This window comes from Ambystoma mexicanum, chromosome 3q (genome assembly GCF_040938575.1).
Source record: "Ambystoma mexicanum isolate Mex_15411 chromosome 3q, UKY_AmexF1_1, whole genome shotgun sequence".
NCBI lineage: Eukaryota > Metazoa > Chordata > Amphibia > Caudata > Ambystomatidae > Ambystoma > Ambystoma mexicanum.
Window position 1 is genome coordinate 551,769,441 of NC_090926.1, and position 19,191 is coordinate 551,788,631.

At 44.5% G+C, this 19,191-nt stretch overlaps 1 protein-coding gene across 2 annotated transcripts in view; it reads right to left on the reverse strand.

The window, feature by feature from the left end:
• Positions 1-19,191, reverse strand: part of LCP2 (lymphocyte cytosolic protein 2) — a 1,016,893-nt gene that overhangs the window by 843,599 nt on the left and 154,103 nt on the right. For both annotated transcript variants that reach the window (XM_069654319.1, XM_069654320.1), the window contains exons 2-3: positions 18,145-18,207; positions 3,702-3,748 (exon numbers count right to left, since the gene is read on the reverse strand). In XM_069654319.1, coding sequence (XP_069510420.1) covers positions 3,702-3,748; positions 18,145-18,207 — 110 coding nt within the window. The remainder of the gene's footprint in view (positions 1-3,701; positions 3,749-18,144; positions 18,208-19,191) is intronic.

A 19,191-nucleotide genomic window follows, 5' to 3' on the forward strand; every position in this document is an offset into this window, starting at 1 on the left:
AGCTCAACCCCCCCCTCCACCAAACTCTCTCTCATCATGAACCCCCTCTCAGGCACTACTGAACCCCACATGAAATGCGCCATGATTAGCGCTAGGTCCATCAATGCCCACGCCCTAGACATACACGACCTCCTAACCTCCCACAACCTAGATCTACTCATGATCTCAGAAACATGGCTACATGAGGCCTCCGGCCCGGCACTATCCCTCGCCCTACCCCCTGGCTATTCCATAAATAGACAAGACCGCCTCTCCAAAGGTGGAGGTGTAGCAATTATTGCCAGAGACTCGCTCTCTATCAGAAAGATAGAGAAATCCCTGACCAACAACAACAGCGACTACCTCCAAGTTAAAATAACCCTCTCTCCCCATTGCACCATTACTGTGCACACCATCTACCGCCCTCCAGGCCCAACAGGAGACTTCCAAGCCTCTCTCATCCACCTCCTCTCTGACAACCTCAAAAAACAGTCTAAAGCCATTCTCCTCGGGGACGTCAATCTAGGGCTCCGGGATAGTAAGGACGTAGCAGCCAAATCCCTTGACTCTGCCCTCAATGCTCTAGGCTACAAGAACACCATCCTTAGCCCTACTCACACTCAGGGCAGAACACTCGACTGGATAGCACAGCATAACTGCCCACTCATCATCACAGGTAACAATCCCACCCTGTGGTCTGACCACCACATCATCACCTTTAGCATCCTCACCACTAGCTGCCCTGCTGCCCCCTTGCCTCAACCGCTCCCACCTTGCCTCGCCAGAAGCTCCCGCCAGCTCACTAAGGAAAGGCTACTGCCCTTCCTCCAAGGCCCAGCCTTCAGACCACCTTTTTCATCAGACCCAGAAACACTCGCAACAACCTATGATACTGCCATCAAAGCAGCTATCAACTCAATTGCCCCTCTCAAACCCCGCAAATCCAAACCCACTACCCACTCCAACTCTTGGTTCACCCCTGAGCTCCTCACACTCCGCAACGAGAAAAAAGCCGCACTCACACAGTGGCAAACGTCCCACTCTGAAAAAGACAAGATGATCTTTAAAGCCCTATCCACCAAATACAAAAAGGCAATCACCCAAGCAAAGGCCAAATCCTTTGAATCCAGAATCTCGGAAGCCCAATCTAGCACAAAAGAAATCTTCGCCATTTTCAGAGAGCTCGAGACACCCACTCCCGCCCCCCAGAATTTCACCAAAGACAAAGACTGGTGTGACAAAATACAAACGGCCATGCAAACCAAATTAAGCCTCCTCAAAAGCAAAATACTAGCCACTAAACAAGCCCTTCCCAGTAGGCATATCCCTATCCCATCACCCGCCCCGGATCCCCCCCTACCCTTCTCCTTCAAACCCATCCAAGAAAAAGACATCATCAACATTATGAGGAACATCAAGCCCTCTAACTGCAAAGGTGATGCATGCCCAGCCTCCATTATCAAAGACTGCACGGAAGCGCTAGCGCCCTTCCTAACAGCCTTTGTGAATGCCTCCTTTACCACAGGGAAAGTCCCCGCCTCCCTCAAGGAAGCTTGGGTCCGCCCTCTTCTGAAAAAACCAACTCTCGATCCCACCTCCCCCAACAACTACAGACCTATCACCACTGTCCCATTCCTTCTCAAAATATTGGACAAAGCAGCCTACTTGCAGGTCCAGCACTTCATTGAAGAGAACAAACTCCTTGGACTCCGCCAATCTGGCTTCCGCCCCAGACACGGGACCGAAACCGCCCTACTTGACTTGAAAAACCAAATGGACGATGCTAGAGACATGGGTAAACCAGCACTTCTCCTACTCCTTGACCTATCCGCGGCATTCAACCTCGTGGATCATGGCGTCCTATGCCACCACCTTTCCTCCACCGCCAAATTCTCCCCAGAGGCCACAGCTTGGATCACCTCCTTCTTACAAGACAGAACCATGCAAGTATTCTCTGACCTAGCCGCCGCATCACCAACTATTATACTTTGTGGTGTACCCCAAGGCTCCTGTCTCTCCCCCACCCTGTACAACATCTCCACACAACCCCTCTTCCTCATCCTCGACGCTATGGGCATCTCATACACCAACTACGCCGACGACACCCAGATCCTCCTCACTCTCACAGGTAACTATGACACCGACTCCCTGACCCTCAACAACCTCTACAACACCATCCAAGCCTGGATGGCTGACAACGGACTATGCCTCAACTCTGACAAGACGGAACTCCTCCTGGTAGGTTCCCCCGACACGCTAAAAAACCTAGATGCCCAATTCAGCCACTTCACCATTGACTCCATTAAAATCCCAGTCTCCGATTCCGTCAAAACTCTGGGAGTCTACCTGGACTCCAGCATATCCATGGATAGACAAGTCAACACAATAGCATCCACAGCTGCATATCATGCTAAACTTATCAACGCAATCAGGCCCTTTCTATCCAAAGAGAACTGCACCAACATAGCCAGAGCCATCACCGGCTTCAGGCTAGACTACTGCAATGTACTCTTTCTAGGAACCTCCAACAAAAACTTAGAGAGACTACAAGTAATACAGAACAATGCTCTCCGGGCAGCCCAAGGCATTGCTAAAAGAGAACACATCTCTGAAGCCAGAAAACTAGCCCACTGCTCCCAATAAAGGAAAGGATCGTATTCAAAGCCCTGACACTGACCCACAAGTGCATTCACCTCACTGCTCCTGCATACCTTTCTCAAAGGATCCACCCTGTCTCCACTACCAGGCCAACCAGATCCCCGTACACCAACATGCTCTCTGTGCCACTAGTAAAAAGAGTAAAAGCGGGTGGATCCAGCTTCCCCTATCTCGCGCCCACCCACTGGAATGCCCTACCTCCCACTATCCGTGGCGAGGACTCCCTCACCACCTTCCGCAAAACACTGAAAACTACCCTCTTCACATAAGGACCGACACATCAGCACGAATACTTATCATATATGTTTGTAATATACGACCAAATGCAATATTTGTAACAACAGTATAATTTCTTGTACTATTCATAATGTGTCAACAATCGCTATCATATGTACCATGTAACTAAGTTATTGCAAGTAACAGCGCCTCAATGCCCCTGGGCTGCTTGCGTGCTATATAAATATAAATAAATAAATAAATAAATAATGTACATAGAAAAGAGAATCATTTCTGGTAAACACAACACAGACCGTTCAATGCACCGTTCATGAGACCTCTGGATGAGAGTCTGTGGCAATGTTTCTGTTAGTGATCCGTGCACCGTTCTGTCAGGTATTCGCCATTTTCCCTTGACCAGTCCTGACAGCTCATCCTTGAATTGGGTCCAGAATCTCTGCATCCTTGCTAGTGATGCTGGACCCGCCCAAATTATGGGTTTAACATTTGAAACCCCTTACCTACAGTCTTTCTCTTCAAATATGGCACTGAACACTTAAGTCAAATTGATCCATGTTTTGCCATAGTTATATTCTATGCACGACATTAAACAATTCTGAAAATGGCATACAATATGAAGAAGCATTTGTATTCAGAATATGTACTTAAAGTTTAATGGGTCTAACACAATTTATACATGTAACCAACTATATGATGTTCTTTAAAATGAAAATCTAAAGATAATATAGGCATTGGATATGGTCAAATGTATCCCACTCGGACATACTTTTACATTTTAAGTAGACACCTTGGAACGGTGAAATAGGTGGGAAGGTAATAATACTCACGGGACTCTTAACATAGGAAACTTCTGGATATCATTTTCAGACATGCTCTGAAACGAGAAAGGAGCTTCATTAACCTCTCAAAAGCTGTGACACATTATTACGTGTTTACTGACGAGTGCTGCTCTCTCTTCAGCTAACTGACAAAGGGACTGCAAAGCACAATCCATCCCTTAACGAGTAAAAACACCTGTATTTATCATAAATGCTGCTGTCTTCGTGGGCGAGGTCCTTGATGCGATTCATTGCAAATTTCCGCCCGCCGGCCCGCCTGGGCGGCCACGCCAAGAACTTCAATATTGGAAACCGAACTAGACTCGCCGTTGTTTCATTGTTTGTCGGTGTTATTGTGCCTATATCACTGGCATTAGTACAGCAGGGGTTTGCCATGAAATCCCTCGAAATTAATAAATCCATGTTTACCATTGGAATTTGTTTCTGTCTCAAATGAAGGCAAAACAATCATGAAAACAACAGCATTTTCAGCAATTGACCTGTAAGGTTTTTTCTTTAAGTTGCTATTTTTTATATGTTGTTCTTTTGTTCTTTGACATCATGTGACTTAATATTGCAAGGAAGTGACCCCCTAACGCCATCTCAGCTTGTTTTAACTATTCCTCATGAACATGTCGAGGTGAAGGGCATTCCATGTTAGCAATTACACAAAAGATAAAGTTAAAATCGAAAAAGGTAAAAAAGAGAAAATCTCTACTTTGCTGTTTACTTGAAGAAAAGCTAGTTGCTTGAGGGATGGAACTTAAAGTAGGTTTAAGACAGCGGAAGGCAAATAGGATAGTATCTTCCAATGGGTTTTAATTTTTTTTTAGCACCCTTTTGAGAACGTTGACAGCAGCCCAGCCATTCAGGATGGTATACATTCCAGGCACTATTCTGTGATAGAACCCAGAATGTTGCTCTTCCAGGGGCTGGTCCCCCTCAACATTCTCTATGTCCACTCAATCCGGCAGCTTACTGTTCTGCCTAAATCTGACTCAGCCTCTCTCTCTCTCTACTCTTCTCCATATGTTCACTATGCTAATGCCATGGGCCCACCACCTTTTCCACACTGGCCCAATACCTGTGCTCTAGACTCCCATTTCCGTTTTCGCATAGGCAATGCCCTACTGACTTCCACTTGATCGCTCAATGTTATCATGTTAATGCGGCCCAGCCAGGATATGTTTTCCTTGCCAGAGCCCCTGCGCAAGAGATGACTAACATTCTTCAGAAGATGTCACTTTGCCTCTTCACCAAGCTCACCCTTCATCAAACACCTGCTTCCATTAAGAGGGCACCTTTGACCCAGTAAGTCTCCGTTCACAGAGGAGCTGGTATTATATCAGAGAACCAAGGGGCATTTCTGTTTTGGCCTTGCTAACTGTCTTCTGGTCACCTATAGCCACACTTTAGCCAAACTCAAAACGTTTACCTGCTCCTTCCCAGCCAATCTCATCCACTTCCCTTGCTTCACCCACTTCCTGCCTCCCTCTTGGGCTGTGCCCTTCCCCCACTGTCCTCACTTGCCTGCTTCTTTTACCCTTCATCATGCACATTGACTTTTCTTTATTCCTCCTCTTACCTTTTGCCTTTCTGTCTCTTCAAGCCTTCAGCCACAACTCAATCTAACTTCTACCTCATTCTCCCTGCTGACTATCTCCCTCGTCTTGCGCTGCACCTGGATTTATCAAAGCCAATGGTCCTCTTCTGCCAGGACTTCCTTGCATACCGCACAACTCCTGCTCACCTTCCCCACCTACCTATCACTCTCTCAATTCGCCTTTGGAATGCACAATCACTCACCAACAAGACTTCCTAAATCACTTATCACTTTGACTCTCATAACCCTCAACTTTCACTTTTTCCTATCACAGGAGCCTCACTCCCTTCTCATGACTTTTCCACAGCGAATGCTTTCCAAAATTACTCTGCTAGCTTCTCCCACTCTCCCCGACCTAATGGGAAGAACTGAGGACTTGGGGTCCTTATCAATGAAGCCCTCACCATTTCCCCCCTAACCTCCTCTGACGTCATCTCCTCCTCGTTTACATATGCCACTATTCACCTCCTTCCTCCTACTCCCCTCACTGTTCTGGCTCTCAATCAACGCCCTGCACCACTGAACTTCTTCTTCCTTTACCTGAACCTTCTCCTCGAGTCACTTCCCACCAACACCCCATTGTCATGGTGGGATATTTAATTTTCTGGAGCCCTCCGCAGCCACCTATTTTTAATGTAACCCCCTCCTACATGAACACCTTCTCTAATCCCTCCATTACCAGCCCACCCACTCTGGTGGGACTCTTTTGACTGTATTATTTTTTGGACTTCGCTATCCTCCTCTGGTCCGTCCAGTGACCCCCCCCCTCTGTCAGATCATTCTATTGTTCACTTTAATGTTTCAGTCCCTCCACCCTCTACTCCTCCCCTTCCCTTTTCAAAAGCCAACAAGGAAATTCAGGCAGGACTATCTTGCCCCTTACCTTGATGATGTGAGGACCTCTCTCCTGTCTCTCTCCTCTATTTATGCCTCTTCCACTGCCCATGCTTTTTCTGACTTTCCCTATGCTCTTACAACACCTTTTTACCAACACCGTCATGCAGGCGTATTCAAACCGTCCTGCTCTGGTCCTCAGCCCTGGATCCCCTTTGTGATTCTGACTCTCAAAAAAACCATGCAACATTATCTAAAATGACCAACCCTACACACATGGTGTTGCTGCACTCTCCTCCGCCCTAGAATCCTTGTACTTCCCAAACTGAATCTGATTCACTCATCCCTTAAAAATTGCCCCTCAAACTTGATTTTCCTCCAGGCCTTGCTCACACCCCCCATACCCCTCCCCTGTCTCCCTCTCCCACACTTCTTCTGTCCACCATCTCTCCTTCCTACCTCTTCTACTCTCGACTACTTCTCCCCTACCTCTACTGCCAAATCAGCAGCCATCCTTCTAAGCACCAACCCATCTTGCGCTCTGATCGACCCACTTTCTTCCCAAAAGGTCAAACATTCATTCCCTAACCCCCACCATCATCACTCTGAGATCTTCAAACTCTATTTGCACTGGTCTTTGCTCTGCATCCTTCAAATTTGCAACTATCTGTCCCCTTTTGAAGAAACCCTCTGCAGACCCAAATGTCCTGGATATCTATCAACTGGTTTCCCTCCTGCACCATTCAAAGGTCCCTGAGCAGGTGGTCTTCCACTGGCTCACTAAGTGCTTGAGGATAAGGTCTCGTAGATTTACTTTAACCTGGCTTCTTTAGTAAATCATGCATCCCTCCAACTTTCTCTCTGATTTTTACCATTGCAAACTCTCATCAATATTTGGGGACTTCTTTGTCACTTTAGACACAATTGACCAGTCCTCTCTCCGACTCACTCTCCAGATGTTTGGATTTGCCTTTTCTAACCTAGATTGTATATGGGACAGGCACGGCTGCTGCCAGCATCCATTTTTTTCCGGCACCCGCAAGTGGGCAATTACCGGGCCATGCCAAGTTTGGCAGACCCGGTAATTGCCCATTCGCGGGTGCAGGAAATAAGGGACTCCCCATCCCCATTCGACCCCATAGGGCTGAATGGGTATGGGGAGGGTGGTATCCCTGGTACCATTAATAACGGTACCTGTGCTACCATCCTGTTCTGCTCGCGGGTGCCGGTTCGGCCACCAGGTCAGACCTGGTGGCTACAAGGGCACCCGCGAGCAGAACTCCTAATATGGCGGTACAGTAGCAACGGTATCAGTAATGATACCACTGCCGTTGCTGCCTTAGCGCTATACTTGTAATGAGGCCCACTGTCTCTTTACCTTGCTTGCCTCATTTTTCAGAATGCCAACACTTCATTTTCGAATTGAGGAGGTGCATCCGGATTTACACCCTGGACCCTGCACTACAGATTCGGCAATCCAGGCTCTTTAAGATGACTAGCTGCCATGGGACCCAAGGTCAGCCTCCACATGCACTTCACTTCCCCAAGCTTCCACACAGCTAGAGATGGGGAGAGGGAAGACCACAAGAGTGAGGCAGACAGAAAAAAAGGATGTCTATGCAGGCACACACTTGACAAACCAGCGTTGCAGGGACAATGCCAAGACGCAGACGCCCTCCAGTATGGGCACTGACTACAAAGCAACGCAATGTGCCCAGGTCACAAGAAGCTAAGAAAAACGTGGCAATAATATGAACATTATATAGAGAGCTATAATGAAAGAATCCTTATTTTGACGTACTTATGGCACTCAATGTTACCCTCCGGTGCTCTAAGTATTTACGTTTTCAAAACTTTACATACAAAAACTTTAGAGCAAGCTGATTGCTCTTTGGAGATGCTGATCCAATATCCAGTTAAAGCTAAAGATCTACTGAAAAGGATGGATTGGATCAGGACGTTAACAAAGATGAGAGAGTCAAACGTATCCTCCTCTTGGTCAGAGCTGGATAAGCCTAGAGCAAATATTCCAGCCTATTTGCAGAAAGGTATTAACCCCAGGGTTAGATCGGAGTTTCTGAGATTTCGGTTAAACTTGGTTCTAACCTGTGAAATTCTGCATATTAGAGATCCAATCGCTTTTCCATCAAATCTTTGTGATTTATGTGGCTCAACTATTATCAAATTGCCCAGGGACATGGTCGATTAGACAGAAAAGGTTAAAAAGATGTGTTCATGACCCTAGAATGCTAAATTCAAAAATGTTCTGGCAAAGATTGTTTCAGGGGCAGGAAACTTTTCTTACAGCGGAAGTGGTAGCTGTGTTAATAGAACTAAAGTTATTGGGCAATTGAATGTAGTAAAATCTGATTATGTGAAAAACTTTTGAAATTCGGGAAGATGAAATGATTTAGATAGTGTTATTTGTTTTAGATGTCTTTTTCTTTTCTTTTTTTATTGAAAAATGTTGTATTATCTGGTTTTTATTATCTTTGTGTAAAAGGTCAAAATGTTGACTAAAAAAAAAAGAAAAAAAGAGACATCAATAGAAGAGATACAACCAAAAATAAAATTAACAGCAAGAATGTAATAATTAAAGAGACTATGAAGCACGTAATTAAGTCACGTGCATAACCTGAAAAGACTTATAAACGAGCCCTTAACATGACACCCGCCCTCCTTACCCCCGAGGGCTTCCTCCCTATCCCAAGAGAACCTGCTATCCATGGGTGGTTTGGTGGAAGTACTGGAAAAAAATTACCTTATTGGAAAAATTACCTCAAAGCAAAGAAGTAATCTACATTCCTCCAAATCCTAATCTCTCAGTTGCAGACCAATTGGAGGGGAAATTAATTTCTATCAAGTGGCATTAAAGCAAATGAACACATCATTCCTATCTGAAACAAACATCACTATCAATAGGTACAACTTATACTTGAGAAAGCAAAGGCCAGAAGACATGATATAATATGGATACTCAATACATGCTGTTGCTATTCTCTGCAACTTCGGCATCATTATGGGCACAGACAAACTGATAAAAGACCAAATAATCATTCATACCAACAAACAAAATAATCCAGGAGAGACTTGCAGAGACTATTGCCATAACAAAGAGGGTGAAACGCATCAAGCTCTGCTCGCCAACAAAGGAAGAAGCACTTGGCCAATGATGGCAGCATCGCCACAAACAACATAGGCAACATGCAAGTCATGTTCATGAAGAAAAAGTCAGAAATCTCAGAGAAAAGAGACAAGGAACAGGAAGAAAAAAAAAGAAAGGAGGACAGCTGCATCAGGCAACATCAAGGAATATAAATGTTTCTGCTGAGACAGCTCCGGCCATTTCGCCTTCACTCCTACCCTGCATTTAACCAAACGTGGTCCATAGCATCATCAGAGGAAATGTTTTCGTTGGTGTGTCACCCAAGAAGAAGGTATATGGTCCAGGAAGACTATAGCAGCTAAGAGCAGTGAGTAAAGATCATCAGGCACCACACAGAGATCAACTCGGTGCAGATCAACCAAATTCCAGCATGCATGATGGTAGACAGTTTTTAACCATATTCCATAAGTTCAGAATAAAAGTGGAAAACCCTTTTGGAAAGAGGCATAGGACAGAAGTTAAAGACATTGGGCCTCACTACGAGTTTGGAAGTAGCCATGCCGTTTTTATCCCCCAAACACGGTCCGGGTTCCACAAAAGGGGACTTACTGGGTCATTCCGACCTTGGAGGGCTCAGTACATCCCTTTCGTGGGACCCAGTACGTCCCCATTCCAATTTGAGCCCCCATAGGGCTCAATGGGAATGGGGAGGATGCTAACAACGGGCCTGTTAATGACGGGCCCATTGTTAGCATCCTGTTCTGCTAGCGGGTCCCGCTCTGCACATCTGGTCTGGCCAGGCGTAGAGAGTGGGACCCGCTGCAGGACTCGTAATGTGGCGGCCCAGTATGAACGGTGCCGGTCCCTTACCGGCACCGTTCATTCCGTGGACGCCAAAGTTGTAATTAGGCCCATTATATTTCAATTACCCTGGAGAAGAGGGATCAAAAATTTAAATGATTATGTTTTTCCACAATACTGTGAAGTTCGGAGGCAGCATTGCTGTGGTTAAATATTATGTGGCTTAAAAAGGGGGTTGAAGTCCTGAGATGGAAAGACGAGGTGGTCCTGAGCATCAAACTTGATCCCAACAAAGAAGAACCTGTTTTGCACATAAATGCCTGACAAGAAGTCAGAAGAGAGAGCATTTATTTGCTGAAATGTTCAACAAGGTTGGGTGCCTTAAGGATATGCACACAACATTATACTGAAGAGACGCTGTCCCCGCTCAGTTACTGCTAGGATCTTTGGGGCATGTGAGGTCCAATGTGACCATAGCCATCAGTGGAGGGCTAATAAGCCATGGAGCTGCCGTATGCTTGCTGAGCCCCCAGACTACATTACCCAGGAGTCTGGGAGCCAGCATGCATTGGACAGTGCTGCACTTACCAGGGCTCTTAAGGCCCACCAGTGCCGGTGAAAGTGAGTGTCTCCCAGAAATGCAGTTATAACTCCCCAATGATAGTCAATAATGGACACACCCCAGGAGGGAATGAGCCCAGGACCAAGTGCGGGTGAAGATAAAAAGTTACTTTTATCCAAAACCAAATAGGGCAAGCAGCGAACTCTGCAAACTCAGAGAGCGCTCTGCCAGATGATAGAAAAACATTAATATTTATTACAAAGTTGCGTCATAGAAGATGTAAACTATAGGGGTCACATAAGTTGTGGGGATTGGATGGTGAAGACTGGACACTATGCCTTCATTAGGCCGAGTGCTCCACGATTGGTGGATGTCCACGCGGTGCCAGTGCAGGGTGCACGGGTCAGCTGGGCTCTTCTGGGTGAAGCGCAGGGTCAGATGATGTCCGAGCTGTTACAATTTATGCTACATAGCAATGCCCTTTTGCTCACACATACGCTGACATTAATCTATTCACATTGGCATATAAGAAATATATTACTGGCTGTTTGACCTGGACAATAAAAGTAAGATCACATGGGTCCAGGTGCCTAAACTGTTCACAATAATTAATTGACACGTTTATCAAGCATTCTTTTAGATCTTATGAGAGGGTGGTTTATTGTTTGTTAGTGTAAAAAGAATATATTACCACATATGGGATGAGTAGTTTAGGGTGAGCTGGGGTGGCATGTGGATGCGGGGCATACATCTGTTACATCTAAAGACTTTTGGAGTGAAGGGGTTTGTAGTCTATATTTCTTGAAACAGAGCCTGTGGGTGTCAGGCAGTTTCATGTGTCAGGGGGGCGGAGGGATGGGTGGATAGTTGGTGGAGGCTCAGTGGAAGGGTGAGAGGTTACATTTGTAGCATCAGAGCATCAGCGAGAAAAGGGCCTTCAGCCACCAGCCCGGCGAGAGGGGGAGGGTGGTGGGGGCTGAGTGTGCGGCGCTGCGGTAGAGGGGAGAGGAGGCCCTGAGGCCTTTTGAGTTTGGTCCCGTTTACTTTGTGCGATTATATATGAATCATTAGGATGAGGTAAAGCCAGGTCATTGTCACTGCACACACAAAAATGATAGGCGAGCACCGGTCATTATTACAGGTTATGTCTTTGTAGTTATCATGCTGCAAAATGACTCTTTCATATTAGCCTTGCGCTCTCTTGAACACACTTAAAAATATACATAGTACTGAAAACACCATTGAGCACTCGGGTCATATGCTGCACATCAGATCAAGCAAGCTACTTAGCACATCATACATTAAGGTGGGTCTTTGGTAGGGAACGACATTTGACCAACAATATAGATCCCAAACATGTGGAGCATAACTTTGTGTTTCATACAATATGGTAAAGATTGTTTTGGTGCGTTTCATAGTGTCAGCCCCTTAACACACAATCACTGAGGGGGGTTTATAGTCTTTATAGAGGGGATTAGCCGTGTGGGTGAGACAGGGTGGCACACAGGCGTGGGGTATGTATCTGTTACTTCAAAAGAGGAGCGATGTTAGGGGGTTATCCATACCATATGGCATAAATGTAGGGTCTGCAAGGGACGGGACATGTTTGTGAAGATTAATTGTTTCTCTCAGACCCAAGCTCTTACCCGGTCATTCACAGGTCAGTGATGGGTGGAGGAAGGCGAAAGATACAGTGTTTGTCTTGTAGCTTGTTCGCGCCTAGTCTCCCGTGAGAACAAATCTGCTGCAGGGACACAGAGGGGAAGGCGGTGAGGGAAATAACTGGCTACTGTGCGCGATCTTGAGGGGAGAAAATGGAGTTGAAGTGTGGTACAAAATGGAGTCTGGGATCAGCCTTCTGGCTGAGTTTTGCATCCATATGGGTCGTCCCACAGCCATCCCACATCCCTGACCACAGGCGCATGGGTGGCCGTTGGACGAATCATAATCATAATCTGCAAGTGGGTAAGAATGGAGGGGAGGGGCCTAAAAGACCTTTCTAGTTTTATGTTTACTTCTCATTTGATTATTGATTATTGCAATTGATTTTCTTTTGACTATCTACATTGTCTAGATTGTTCTATTGATATACATTTGTTGTTTGCACATTTAGCTGAGTTTGAGTAACTGGGGGTTCCCCATTCGAGTGATCCCCTTCACTCGCCTGGGGCATCCTTTCCGTCATCCTCATATCTACATCTAGGATTCATTGTGATTGATTTATTGCCGATGCTATCTTGTAGAGGTTAACAATTGTAACTAGCACTTTACCACAGTATGCACTTTATTGCACAGTTGTATGATATATTTTTATAAATTGTACAGGTTTTGTAGATCATTTAAAACTCCTTTTAATTATACATCGAAACAAATTAAATTAAATAAATGATATTTTAGATCTTGTTTTAACGCATGTATGGTGATCTGATCTGTGGCCAAGAGGACTGCCCCCACCCTTTTTACGGTGGGACGATGTCCTTTGAGTGAATATTTTCTTTTTTCCTGCTGACTTGACCCCCGTTGATTATTGATATTGCTTCCCTTCAGTCAGCGAAGTAGGGGATACCCATCCATTGCTCTGTTGAACTTATAAATGTACTTCATCTTTCTCTCAGGTTCCATAATCACCTTTCCTCTCCCCTCTCTTATGTCCCTCCTCCCTAACCTTCTCACTCCATCACCCAAGGCGTGTAACCTTGGGGCTTCTTTTTTAGCAACCTACGGCTGCAACATTACCACAATCTCCCATGCCCGGTGCCTCCTATTGCTACCACTCCTTCTCCCTACTTACCCCACTCCATTTGAGCTTGTTGTCCTCAGCAATAAAATCCAGCCCAACTGTGGCACTCCTCAATTCTTGGTTTAAACTTCACCTACAGGCAAAATAATGTACTGCACATCCCCTATTCCCTACCTGACCCCAACTCTCCCTCCAATGCTGTGCAATACTGCAATTTTGTATATTTGTACAGTATTCCCCTTTAGTTGCAGCACTCACCACCCTAGGTAAATAGTTTTTCCTTTATAAGTCACCTGGTTTTGGTTTTGTGGCTGGGCTATGTGCCACTTTGTTCACACCCTTATAACTGGCTCACCACTTGTTCTCCTCTTTGTGCAGGCACCCTTCTTGGGAATGCCTCCAACATCTGTAAATATGCTGTTGTAGTTATTTCTGATCGAAGGTGCTGTTCCTTCTCTTCAAATAAATGCAAATACAAATACCCTACTTGTGTCTGCTTCTTTTTCTGCCTTTAGTGAATACTAAAAAGCTTAGCATACTCAGTGAAGGCATTGGCGGCCATTTAGCTCCCTTATTAATCCTTGGTGGCCCATGCTTAACTGGGGCTGTTTAGTTGGGCTTCCAGGTACCTAATTACCGGCACCACCCCATGGGAGGTGCTAATGTTTATTTGCACCAAGGAAAGACATATTGACCAATGCAAATCTGTCTTTCCTGGGGACGATGCTGTAGTCACCCCACCACCAGCATTAAAATAGAAAGGGGACTAGGTCCCTTTTGGCCATTTTGGAACATGTTACTGATGGCCGCCGTCATCTGAAACAGGGCCTAGTCACCTTTCCATTTTAATGGCGGCCGCCATTTCTTTCAATTTTTTCGGGAGATGGGTTTGCGCTGAGCTAATATCCCGTCGGATAAAAAACAAAGAAAACTATCTGCACCTTGGTAAATTCTTGGGTGCAAATAGCTTTCACGCCCCAGCAGCAGGGGCGGCGCGGTCATGGACTTTAACAGCCCACAGCCCAAGCTGAGGCCCTCGCTTTGTTCGGGTTTACCAAAGCTCGGGCTGGGGTGCCATTAAAGAACATGTCCATCCACACACGGGGGTGTGAAAGCTATGATATCTCAAAGTGGATAGCTTTGCCCTAATGATGCACAGTGTTTGCTCCCATTGTTTCCTCCTTTCATTGAGACAAGCTCCCAATGCCTCATCACTTTCCAGTCCATTCTGTGGTTATTCACTGCTATCAATCTTAATTCTGATTTGCCTTTGTGTGTTACCTCTCCTTATTGGGAGGTAGATTCAATCCTCTTTCTAAAGCATTTTCTTGGGATATTATATGGCCCTTTCTGCTACTCAAAAAGAGCAATAAGTGATGTTAAGAGGGGAAATGTTAAATATTCTGAACATTTATAAATATTTTAGCATTTACACTGATGATATATTGAACTACAAAATATCCAACATTTTTTTAAATAAAATGTTCTGTAGATTTTAGAAATGTTTAACAAGGTATATAGAATCAAAATGCAGCCTATTTTATATTACGGTATAGGTGCCATTTTTAACATGAAAATGGGCCTCATTATGAGTATGCCGGTCCAGTAACAGCGGTGCCAGTAAGGTTTGACCTGGCGGGCGGAACAGCACCCGCTCACAGACCTTGACGGATGCACCGGCACTGTTGCACACTGTGCCGGTGCATCCGTCCTCCCCATTCCCATTGAGTCCAATGGAACTCAAATGGGAAGAGGGAGTAATTTTCCCTGGCGCCCGGCAATAGGGAATTACCGGGACCGCCAGGGCTGTAATGGCCCCGTAACTCCCCCTTGCGGGGCGCCTTGAAAAAATTACTCCGGCGGCAGTCAAGCCCTTTTTACCAGCACAGCTACTGCTGGGGTCAAAATGAGGCCCAACGTCTTTGATTAAAACAGTTGTAAAGACATTATTAATGCAAACAGGAACGATACGATATTGCAGCAAATTGTATTAAACAGTGTTTAGAGGCCACACTTCATGAACAATGTGCCTGTCATAATCAAATGAAACTAAAGATTGACATGGGTGGTTTTATGATGAACAAAAAGATGTAAAAATCTCTGAAGGTAGGTAACAAATCCATCATGTACGGTTATTTGATGGGACTTGCTAAGCGAGATGTGTGTAAAATACCTGATGAAAAATGGAGATGGTTTTATTTGAAATGAAGATTTGGGGGCTCATTTGCATCAGGAATGTAACATAATATGCATAAAAGCCTTGCATAAGGCTTTTGCAGATGTGTGTTACGTCACACGCAGTTTTCAGGCATTTGTATGGCAGAGAGGAGGGGAGGAACACAACTTGCTTTTCCACCTCCTTTCTTCCTCTCCACCATACAAATGCTCCAGCCTTTGCACCGGCATGGATTTTCATGCCAGCGCAAATGCTGGAGATCCCTATGGCGTACGATAACACGTGCATCCATAATACACACTGTCTGCCATGCTTCCATGACAGGCAGCATGTACTATAAGAATAAAACCCTACCTGACATTCGAGCATGTTGGCCTGTATGACCACATGAACTAATGTGAAGAAAATGAGCTCCTAGGTCTTTTACCACTCCTAGTTAACGTAGCAGATAAATGTAGGGGACTGACTAGGCTTAATTTGGGAACATGGGCGTTGTAGACTTTGTAGTCTTAACACTGAAACATTACAACATATGTTTCAAGTCGGCCTAAGTTGTACTAAGTGTAGAGAATCTTTGTAATGTTTTTAAAAAAATGATATATCAGTTGTTAATAATGTAGAAATCATGATAATATTTTTTGTGGGAGAATATATTCATTTTTTTGTAATGCTCTGTTTAGGTGTTATGCAGATGCTGACACTATGGTGAATATTTGGGTGTAATCTGAAGTTTTTTGAATGTATCTGTTGATTTAATTGTATTATATTATCACTTGTATGGTTTATTAAAACCTGTTGACATTTTAATGACAATAAACAAACATAATAATCACTGGGCATTGGGTGTGAGATAAAACACTGGCCTTATTTTTATGCTGGAATTTATGTATTTTTTAAAGTTAGAGAAATATAATATTGTTAACATTTGGCCTCATTACAAGGTTGCCGGTCTGGCAACATCGGTACCAGTAAGCTTCCTGGTACTGTTGTTACCGGACCAGTAAACTATGAGGTCTGCTCGTGGGTGCCTTTCAGCCCAGCAGGTCTGATCTGCTGGCCGGAATGGCACCCGCGAGCAGACCTACACAGCCGGTGCTATCGACTTCCCCATTCCCATTGAGTCCTATGGGACTCAAATGGGAATAGAGAGTAATTTTTACTGGCACCTGGCGAAGGGTAATTACCGGGTCCGCTGGGGCTGGCATGCCCCGGCACATCCCCATTGCAGGGTGCCGGTAAAAAAGCTGCCAACCCTGTAATGACCCCCATTGTATTTTAAGTGGAAGCTAATGGGCTAAAACATTTCCATTATTTACTGATAGTTTTAAGTTGGTTCCTGAAATGCCAGCGATTCCCTGCTTGACAGAGCTGCAGCAAATTTTATTCTATGAAAAATTGAGTGGGGCAGTGAATCTTGCCGCAAAATATGTTACACATTGAAACTAGATGGGTGCCATAATACATTCTGAATAGCGTGAGAGTCTAGAAAGAAACGTTAAAGCTATGCGACTCTCTCTAAACTCCTGTGGGACCATCCTCCCTAACCCTGGCATCCATAGCCTGTGATTAGTGCTACTGACCAGTAATCTCTACTGTCTGACTACTGCCTTTTCTAGATGTTGGTTTCCCCATATGCCGGCTGCCTAAGTCCCTCAGGAACGTCCTAGTTGGCCCTCCACTACTTGATGTTGCTTTTCCGTATGAACGAAAAGGTCATTTAACTGCCAAGTGAAAATGAAGTTGTAATTATGTTTCTGTTGCATGCCTTTTTTTCTCTCTTCTAATTCACAGATGATTGTAAAGAAACACTTCCCTTTTAAACTCTCTATTGAGATCTATGCTTGTTCATTATGTTTTATATATGTAAAGGATGTGAAAAGATCGATTGTATTGTACTAATGATGATTTTAATATATATTTGTAAAGTTGAATTTTCAACTAAACCAAATAAAAAAAAATATTTTAAAAAAAGATGGGTAGTTCTACAGGGTGGTCTATGTGTTTGCCAAATTTCACCAGCTGCCAATGAGTACTGATGCAATAAAAGCCCAGGTAAGGTCACGTGTCCACTATGAAACGTAAACACTGGTGCTAGCTCCATGTGATGGCAAAGTAAGCCAATGTCATTGCAGGCCTGATTTATCAAAGGCAAAAGCCAATTTTGTGTCAATGGCACAACATACTTTTTTCAATAGATGCCTTCGTGCTGAGAGAGATGCCTTGGATGGATGGGCTCTGCCACACCTCCTCAAGTGAGAGGTGTGTATTCTTCAACATTCACTCTACAAATTCTAAGAAACACGGAAAAGCTGAAGAGAAACACTGAACGCAGCCCGGGTTGGCGCGTTTCTGTTTTTCATCATTTACAGGCAGAACATCTCTTCTAAACGGCATAATATAGCATGCATGCCGTCTCACGATTGGGAGCCAGATTTCAGTAAATAGAGAAAGGAACTTTGCACAGAGGGATACGCTTACAAAAGAACCAGAGGCATATTACCAAAACACTGGTGTTTAATATTTCCTTGCAAATGAGTTGCTCACATAGAAAGTCACCAGGTGGCTAAGATTGGGAAGCAAAATCAAAAGGCCTCCTTAGTTTGCATGATGAAATAGATTGGAATGCTCACCAGAAACCGCTCGCCATTTATGTTGTGCCTTTTCACAACTTTTTCACAGTCTTTAAAATTCATCTGCAAACAAAAAAGAAAAGTGCCGTGTTATATTATTTCTTGGCATGCATCGAGACATCCTACACGTATCATTTCACCAAGGAGTAGTACAGCTATGAACAATGGCAGAAACAGTATCGATGTGACTGATTCATGTTGAAAAAACTCTAACCATTTGCTGCTCTACAGTGTGATGTTACGCTGCTCGGATCTTGTTGAGTGTCAGAGAAATCAGTAGCGTTTTTCAGAAAATGATATTTGCCTGTTGCACCTGATGCAGCAGCAGAAATTGCGAAAACAATTAAAAATTATTGCACCATAGAGGTATGGTAAACGTATTTTATGTAGTTGTTTCTTGGAAACTATAGTAGTCAATATTTTAACTTTATCTTTCAGGGGCAACGCGTTTGTCTTGGAAGGAAGACATCGAAGAGCATCATGGGTTAGAAACCCGGACACACGCTTAGATTTGAAAGCTCAATTATTATTTTTTAAACTTTCACAGTCAGGTAGAATATATCCATATTATCATTATTGACTGCATGGTACTGGACCTATATGTTCATGAGGCCATTAAGCTGAGGTCATTACAGGGCATCTGATGTACGTGGATGCCACCCAGTTGGCGGTCAGACTGGAAGAGTAGATAGGGGACAGAATACACCACTGCCCGATAGACATGGATGAGGACAAGTAAACCTGCACTTAATGGCAATTAAACAGAGTGCCTGGTAGCTGAATCGGTCATACTACGTCACGACCCGTCCCTATCAAATAGCCAGTCATGATGTCGCCACCGTTAGCCGTTGGCCATGAATTTCAGAAGTAAGCAATAGAGGAGCCCAATTGAAACACAACCTGTCCTTTGAATCAGAGTGGGCTCAAGTAAATAAGACCTATACATTCCATCTCCTCTTGACAATACACTAATGTCCTTTCTTGACAAGCACACCATCACCATCCCCAGTATTCAGTGATAAAAAATCGTGGCAAAAATTCCGTGGT